This window comes from Hordeum vulgare, chromosome 2H (assembly GCF_904849725.1).
Source record: "Hordeum vulgare subsp. vulgare chromosome 2H, MorexV3_pseudomolecules_assembly, whole genome shotgun sequence".
Classification (NCBI taxonomy): Eukaryota; Viridiplantae; Streptophyta; class Magnoliopsida; order Poales; family Poaceae; genus Hordeum; species Hordeum vulgare.
This window is the reverse complement of record NC_058519.1, coordinates 636971133-636980341: the sequence shown is the minus strand read 5'-3', so window position 1 is coordinate 636980341 and position 9209 is coordinate 636971133. Positions and strand designations below refer to the sequence as shown.

General features: G+C 44.2%; 1 protein-coding gene across 1 annotated transcript; it reads left to right on the top strand.

The window, feature by feature from the left end:
* The first annotated feature begins 3039 nt into the window (after positions 1–3039).
* LOC123431054 (protein N-lysine methyltransferase METTL21A-like) lies at positions 3040–3853 on the top strand. The gene has a single exon (XM_045114867.1). The coding sequence runs from the start codon at positions 3040–3042 to the stop codon at positions 3697–3699; it is 660 nt and encodes a 219-aa protein (XP_044970802.1). The 3' UTR covers positions 3700–3853.
* Positions 3854–9209: the final 5356 nt, after the last annotated feature.

The following is a 9209-nucleotide window of genomic DNA, read 5'->3' as shown; positions in this document are numbered from 1 at the left end:
AAGTTTACATTTCTACGCTCAAATTGCATGGGTTCTTGAATATTAGATTCATACGAAAACCTGGTCTCCTGTATGAAAACATAAACACCACTATATATGATCCCTAATCATGCCTCTAGGACTAGCTCACGTATTGGTGATGATTTTGTTTTTGTGATCATGAGCATTGTTAAAGTAACAAGGATGATATCAATAAAGAGAACACATTATTATCTGAAGAATGATTTTGTATAGACCCAACTTATGAACTACTAAGAGAAAGTATTGTCGTTATGGTGTCAGCATTTTCGCATAATATGTTAACGTTTACTTAATTCCTTAGACCATGAGAATATCGTATGCCAACATATTGGATGGTTACTTTGGGGTTACAGAACGCCACTCCGTAACTAGATGTGAATAAACGCAACTTACGTGTATGACATAAATGTATGTCTTGGTGACAATAGTTCGAGAATGGAATTTGCTCCACTAACGATGGATAGATACTCCCTAGGCCCACTTTATGTTATGGTATCATTATTGCCGAGCAAGACACATGTGATGGGTATCATAGGGAGACCGGAACATGGACGCAAGTAAAAAGAAGAAAAATAGTAGCGAGAATAATCGGTATAGTGATAAAGGAGCTCATCATGGGGATACTGATATCATCTCCCCTTGGGTTTTGCAACGTATTGTGATATAAAGGGAATGTTATTTGGGGAAAAAGGTTCGCTCGAGAACTCCGTTAATATGTGTGAGTTAACAAGGGTGTCTAGATCCCGCTATTAACTATTGATCGGAAACGGTTTCGGAGTCAAGTTTGCTTATTTCCAAACCTGTAGGGTCACACGCTTATTGATAAGTAATCATGATAACCGGAGAAATGAAAGAATGAGCAGTGAAAATGTTTTAGAGCGATCTAGAAATGTTTCGGGTGGTTGTGGAAGGGTTCTGGGAATTCCGGTAAGGTATAACATAATTTCGCAAAGTCCAAACCTATGTATGAATAGTTTTCAGGAGTCTCAAAATGGGTCTCACACATATCAGAAAAATCTAGGATTTTATTTTTGAAAGAAACTAGCGATGGTTTGTTATGAGATGACATCCCCTAGTGGGCCCCATGGGGTCCACATGGGGCAACACTTCCATAAGGAAGGGCTAAGCCGAATTGGACAAAGAGAGCGTCCTTCCTTCCTTGGTCCATTGGAGTAGGAGAAGGACTCCTCCTCCAGACTCCTCCTTCGGCCGCCCCCTCCCTCTCCACGTATAAATATAAATATCTGGGGAGAGACCCTCCCTTGAGACACACAAAATTCTAAGGAAAATAATCCCTCATAGCTCCATGCTCTCCAGGTCTAATTGGTCCAAGTGTTTAGGCTCCTAACTAGACGTGCTCTAATTTTGGTCCAACAGAATCAGACTCCTAATTAGATGAGAAGTGCCCCTAGGCTTTTTCTCTCTAGTTTTCTGGGATTTCTTCTTCGTTGATGTCGAAGCTCTACCAGATTACAACTCGGAAACACGTGGATACCTTAGTGGGGTCGTCTACTTTTACTCTCGTCTCGGAGAACGTTCTCATGGCTGGGAGGTATAATTTAGTTGCGGGAATCGTCACGCTTCAACGACATCTTCACTCTTTCCGCTAATTCGCTCGTCGGTGAGTTTGATCGTTACCACCATCATCATAGTGATTGTGGGCATGATCGTGTGTAACTTATTTTGTTGTTGTTGCATAGCACGTTCCCCTACACAATGGACTCACACTTATGTTTCCAGATGCACTCCTAAACCAAGGATCATGCATGATCATCAAAACTTTTTGCAGTGGTGTTAAAGAGACTTTGGTGCATCCGAAATCATCGCCAAAATACATTTCCGGATTTGTTGTTTAGGACTTTGGTGCATCCGAAATCATCGCCAAAAATACTTTTCCCTGTATGTTGTTTAGGCGGAAAGTAAACCTTTACAAGCTTAACATGTCCTTCTCCTCTATCCCGATTGATATACATGCAGTGGAACCATGATCCTATTCTTGGTCACCGAATGTCCTTGGGAACTATCACGACAATGACCATCCCAAAATCATCATCACGTTCTTCCTCCTTTGATAAGAAGTCGTCGAAGAACATCACCACTAACCTATTCATCTTCTAATTGCAATATTTCATGTTGAATTTGATTGCCAAAGCAGTAAAAACAACATTGAATTTTTTTAGCTAGGTAATTAGTCGAACACTTTGCGGCCAGAGAAGGCGAGAGCCAAGCCGTGGCGTTGCGGCAAAGCCGAGGCTGCGGGTGGACGGCCCGGTAGACATCAAGGAGCTCAATTATCCACCAAGTCGTGCTTGCCTGTCGCGGACCAAGCCCGCCTCGCCCTAACTCCGGGTTTCGGAAGGTCACCGACGTGCCCGTGATTACGGCACCATTTAGCTCCTCTGCGGGTGCTCACACCATCGTAGTCGTCCTACATAAAAGTAGAAACATGTGTACATCATGCATAGACGATGAATTGCCTAGCGATTCAGTGGAAAGAAATTAAGCTTGCTGCTCAACGTCTCAACTCTCAACAAGGATCTATTCTGACCAGTACTATCCGATCGACCAAGCCCGGCCGCAAAGAAAAGTACTCCCTCTGTTCTAAAATAATTGTCTCAAGCTTAGTACAATTTTATACTAGAGTTAGTATAAAGTTAAGACACTTATTTTAAGACGGAGGGAGTAGAAAACGAGGAGTAGCTCCGTCCGCCGGTTGCACACACAAAGTTATCAAATTTGCAATGCAACAGCGGCTTCGTCACCCAAAGGGAATAAATTGCTTACACATAACAATGCAAGAGGCAAACAGACATACAAATCCAGTCAGTAAGGAACACGGACAAAGCCACAGGTCACGAATGGATAGATCGAGCCAAATAGACAGCCAAGCGGCGGCCCGGCATTATCCTGAACCTTCCATTCGTTCGGAAGCTTTCCGGCCGGTAATAAAGCCGTGCGATATGATGCCGGCTGTCTAAATCTGGAGCCCAGCGCGATCAAGCAGATAAGCCACACGTGATGCATGCGGTGCTGCACGTCGACGTGGCCGGGCGCGCCCTGGCCGTGGTGGAGCGCGACGGCGCGCACGACCCGGCCACGGGGCGCGCGCTCACCGGCTCCTGGCTCTGGGATTCCGCCGTCGTCCTTGCCTCCTACCTCGCGTCAGCCCACCCCAGCCCGCTCCTCGGCGCCACCGTGCTCGAGCTCGGCGCAGGCACTGGTCTCCCCGGCATTGCGGCCGTTGCGTGCCTCGGCGCCGCGCGCTGCGTGCTCACGGACGTGGGGCCGCTCCTGCCGGTCCTCAGGGCCAACGCCGAGGCCAACGGGCTCACGCCCGCACAGGCCGACGTGAGGGAGCTGCGCTGGGGGGAGGACGCCGGCGTGCCCGATCATGAGCTCCTCCGCGTGGACGTCGTGCTCATGTCCGACGTGTTCTACGATCCGGAGGAGATGCCGGCGATGGCGGCCACGCTGCGCCGGCTGTGGCGGGATGGCACAGTGGGGTGGGCAGCCAGCGAGGTGCGGTGCGGCGTGCAGGACTGCCTGGACGTGCTACGGGAGCACGGCTTCCATGTGGCCGAGATCGACATGGTCACCAGGCCACTGCTGCGCGACCCCACGCAGACCGCCGACTTCGCCGTATATCGCGTCGAACTCCGGCGGCCTCATGACGGTTGAGTTTGCTTCATTAGCCGGCGTTTCCTCCTTTATTTTGCAATATATATGCGGTTCATGTTCATTTATACCTCCGAACTGCAAATCCAGCTCGGTTGCATTGCATGTAGTAAGATAAGTTTATGTTTGAACTGCAAGTTAATTAAAATGTCCGAATACACAGCAAGTGTCCAAGCTACAAGCCAAAGCAAAGTTAATTAGCAGTCCCGCCATGAAGTCAAATCGGTATCCTCCGGAGCCGTGCGATAGAATCGCTTCCAACTAACATCTCACTGGTATAAAATGACCCATGTGTTCCATTTTCAGAGGCTCATTAGTTCGGTTTTGAAATCGGGACTAAAGAGTCGGGACTAAAGCCTAAAACCTTTAATCCCGATTCATTTATCAACCAGGACAGAAGGGTCTCCATGTGGGCGGTGCGGGGAGCCCAGGCAGGAGAAACTTTAGTCCCGGTTGGTCACACCAACCAGAATCAAATGACATCCACGTGTCAGCATCAGGCCGGAGCTGGGTTTTTTTTTGAATGGGAGGGCGGGTTGGAGGGTTAATTTAGTGGTTTCATATTGTGTTAGCTAGCTAATAGAGAGAGGTGTCCTCTCTTTCTCCGTGCTTGGTCGACGCTAGCTACTATACATATAGAAATAACTTGGCGCTAGCTAATAAGAAAATGAAAGAAACCATTTACAATCCCTAACATCTTTTACAATATAACATCTTTTACAATCCATAACATCATCTACCTAAGATCCAATCACAAATAACCCAGATAGTATTCTCCGTCTTTAGATATGACGTGGTCAAGAAAGAATCCCGCCAATTCCTCTTGAATTGCTCGTATGCGATCATGTGTTAGGAGTTCATCCCGCATCTGCCAGATCTAATTTAGAGAAGAGGGTCAATACATGCATATATATGAATAAAACCCAACACAATTGATGGTAATATATAAAATAAAATTGTGAATATTATTTACGTACTTTATATTGTTTCTGAGATAAGTCCGCCCTCTCAGAGGTCGAGAGGCGAATGAACTCGCATACGTAGTATGCACATAATTCAGTCCCATCTTCCTGGTCCAAGCATTTTACAAGAATAGAGTTCAATCAAACTGATAAGCAAGCATGGTAATGATATATTGATGAAAATTTGAATCAATTAGAGATGCGCGGAACTAGCTAGTACTACTTTGGGGTGCGTAAATTACAACTCTTTGTTTAGACCAGGAGCCTTTTTGGTGAACTTCTTCCAAACCCTGTCAGGCAAAGAAAATGATTACTTGATATCAGGAAATTAACGAAAGTTGCATGCCGATATAGTCCTGGTATTGTCTACTTCTTGAGCATTGCAGTCATGTCCGCATAATACTCGGGATCTTTACGTCTCGAGTCTATGACTATTACTTTTGCCCCGTCAAGCTTAATGGATACTAGAATATAGTGGTAACTGCGCAGGCATATACAACTCATCAATTACATTACTTAACCTCGAGTAAGAGAAACCGAGTATACAGAGAAGACATCAAAATTCACTTAAAGTTGTAAGGAAAGAGTATTTCCCTTTTGTTTTGATTTACAAAGAACGACTTTAGCAAGTTCTCCTCGGTCTCTTTGGTTGAGTTTCGTACCGATCATTCATTTACGACATCTAGGCTAATGAACCCAACGTTGAAGATTCCTGCTTTTTTTTAATTCGACGATCTTCAATCTGCATAATATATATAGTGAGGATAATTATATATATACATGCAATGAACGAGCTGAGCTAGAGACTTAACTATAGAAGTAATACTTACAAACAGTAGGAAGTCACGAGTTGTTTGTCGAGGTCTAGTTGATTGTATAACTTAAATAACTCCACAAATTCAAGAGGCATCACTGGAGCTTCAATGAATTCGTGCTCTGGTTTCACTTCCATATATATAGTGTCTTTCCCAGACTCCATGCAGGTTTTCATGTACCACTCATGCAATTTGTGCATCATTTGTGTTAGAGGAGGATGACGAGGTTTGACGAGAGGCTTCCCGTGCACATATTTATATTTTTCTTTTGTTACCTCGGTCGTTTGAAAAATTAGATCATCCCCAAGTAATCACCAGGATTGGTACGAGGCACCATCCCCGGAGGATTAGCGACGATATCGCAAGACACCTTGAGCGGGGGGCACGATTGCTTCTCCTGTTGGCCGAGATGGGGAATTGTTTTCACACTTCTTTGTTTTGCTAACCTTGCATCACTGTTAGCCGCGGGAGCGGCAATGTCTATTTTTCGCTTGAGAGAAGGAGGAGGAGGAATGCCCTGATCACTTGCCGGAGGAGGAAGAGGAGGAGGCGGAGTGCCCTGACTCGCCGGAGGAGGAGGAGGAGGAGGCGGAGTGCCCTGATCACTCTCCGGAGGAGGAGGAGGAGGAGGCGGAGTGCCCTGATCACTCGCTGGAGGAGGAGGCGGAGTGCCCTGACTCGCCGGAGGCGCCCAGTTTGGAAGCTTGATGTACTCCTTCTGCCATAGACATATACTCCTCACAACATGAACCAACTTATTCTCCCCTTCACCTGTAGGGTGGTCAAGCTCGAGCTCTTCAAATCCCTCCATTACTTCATCCACCATCACAACAGCAAAGCCAAGTGGAATCGGAAGGAAGTGAAAAGTTCCGTTGGGTTGAGGAGGTGGAACATAGCTGATAGCAGCCTTGAAAGTGAGGTTCCGGCATTTCGTCATAAGCTTGCAATGTTGAGCCTCCGTGATAGTATCCACGGGGTAGCTAGGAGACGTGAAGTCAGGCTGAACGAGCTCCGTGGAAGCCACGCTGCTTCTCCGCTAAGATGGCGGGGTAGCTTCTGGGGTAGCTCGCTCGCTCTCAAGTTCCTCTAGCTTTTGTAGTCTTGCATTGATCTTCTGCATGTCACTCAGCTCCGCTTTCCTCTTTCTCTTTCAGCTTCTGTAACCGCCTGCATCGGGAAACCCAACCTTCCATGGAACGGAGCCTGGTGTCCCTCGTCTTCGTCCAGGGTGCTCAGCATTCCCTAGGGCCTCAATCAGTTCGTCCTTCTCTCTGTCGGGAATGAACGTCCCTTCCTACGCTGCGGTGATACACTTCCGAAGCTTCTTGATGGGTATTGCAAGTTGCTCGTTCGTCCAACGACACTTCCCTGTTTCAGGGTCCAAAATTCCCCCAACCCCGAAGAACCAAGTCCTTGAAAGGTCTGGCTAGTTAAATGTCTGTGGTTCAACCCCTTTAGTAATCAGATCATTCTCAGCTTTGTCCCACAACGGACGGGCTTTGAGGTAGCCACCTGACCCCGTGTGATGGACGATGTCTTGTAGGCCACAAATGCGGGCGAGTGATCTCTCATCTTCTCAAATCGGCTGATGAATTCTGGACGAACACGAATTGTTCTTGTTTGTCTGTGACATTTTCTTACTCTTGTCGATGTCTTGTAGGCCACAAATGCGGCCCAGTGATCTCTCATCTTCTCAAATCGGTCGATGAATTCTGGAGTCTTCCCTTTGTCGACAAACTTTGATTCCAACTCTTTCTTCCACCTCCTGAATAGATCTACCATCTTCTTAAAAGCACACGCCTTGACCAGTGGCTCTATAACTGGCTTATTCAGATCCTCCTCTGGCGGTAGGGTGAAATTTTCCTTCAGCGGGGTCCAAAGATTATCTTTCTGCCTATCGGTGACATAATCACCTTCAGGGATGTCGTGGCCCTTAGGCTTATTACATTCCTCGCACTACAACAGAACCCCACCTCTAGCAACGCTTTTTTTCCGTATCTAAAAGTCCATATATTCGTTGCTAGTGACTTTACCAACGGTTTGGGATGCGTAGCCTTATCCAGTGTTGCTAGCGTATAATGCAACGCTTATAGTGTCATTGGTAAAAGGGACCGTTGCAATAATACAACACATAAAACCAATTTTACAACACTTTATGTGTTGGTGCTGAATGTACATGAATCCAAATCTCATTGCTTGGCAAGTGAGAATTTCCAATGTATATAATGTGATTATTATTATCATTATATAATAATGCTCCACATAATGGTAATAATTATGTATAAAATGCGAGGAAGAAAAAAGAATATACACATGATAGAAAGAGATCATATATTGGAAAAAACTGTTGGATTACAATAGTGGATATTACAAGAGGGACATCATCGAGATGTGATTCATAATCTAAATATTTTCTACATCCATCAGCATGCCTACAACTTAACTAAAACCTAACCATGGAGCATTGTCCAACACACACAACATCCCTACAACTTAAAAAAACTATAAGCATCCATTGTCGTCACCATGAACCGGCACGTCATCATCATCATCATCACCATGAACCGGCATGTCATCATCATCATTGCATCGTACTTGCCACACACCATATAATCATTCATATATACTTTGAGTCTACATAGAAAATAACAAAATAAACTATTAACACACAAGGCATGTACATGATGCAACTACTGATAGAGGCATGATATTTTACAAATGTTGAGAGCCATGCAATCTTTGTTTTATCTGTATTACCAAGAGTATTGAAGTTTTGGTGAATCCGTACCAAATCTTCAATTTTCACAAGTGCCATATCGACAAGAACAACCTAGAATTCATTTGTAATTTTAGTACCCTCAAGTTAAAATTTAGGATCACAGCTAACAACTGTAGGTAGAGCTACGCCCATGTGACGACTTTTCAGGCACTTCAAGAATACTTGTTCCTACCTATTAGAAAAATATCAAAGTTACCATTGGCACGATCATCATCATCACCCATGTAAAAACATGGGGACCATCCATTACAAGTGTAACAATATTTTATTCAGGTTTCCATATTGAGATGTAATGGAAAAGTTTTATCATTTGAATGAAATTCAACTCGGAGGACTGTTCTAATGTATATAACCATGGTGTTCGCAAAATCTAATAATCCGGAGAGTTGTACTGCAGTCTTAGCAAATAAAGAACATTGAATACAAAATAAGCACACATAATTAATATTCAACATGATCAGAGCATATGCCTTGATGATATATGCCTACAGTCATATATTTACCTAGAAGATATCTCCGAAAAAACTATTATAAATATCTAGGCATCCATATCTCAATGGCCCTAACATCTTAACTAATAAATTATTGAGCTAACCAAAGGAACGAATAGTTAGATCGCCTATTGTAAAATATATAAACTACACAAATACGATATCAAGCTCAAAATAAATTCTAGAAAATATGTTGGAAAGAAATCATGAAGTATACCGTCTCTTTGAAAGGTATATCAAATTCCGTTAGTAATTATGTTGATCTGTCCACCTTCACATTATACACTACATGTAGCAATACACACATGATTAATAACTGCAGTAGTACGCATTAGTTTACTTAAGGAAGGTCTATGCATTATATCATCACAACAAACCATGAGAAACAGAGGGAGGGAGCCTAGCACGCTGATACTTAGATTCTATTTATCTTTTGATGGAACACTTCTTTCAATTAATGTTGGAT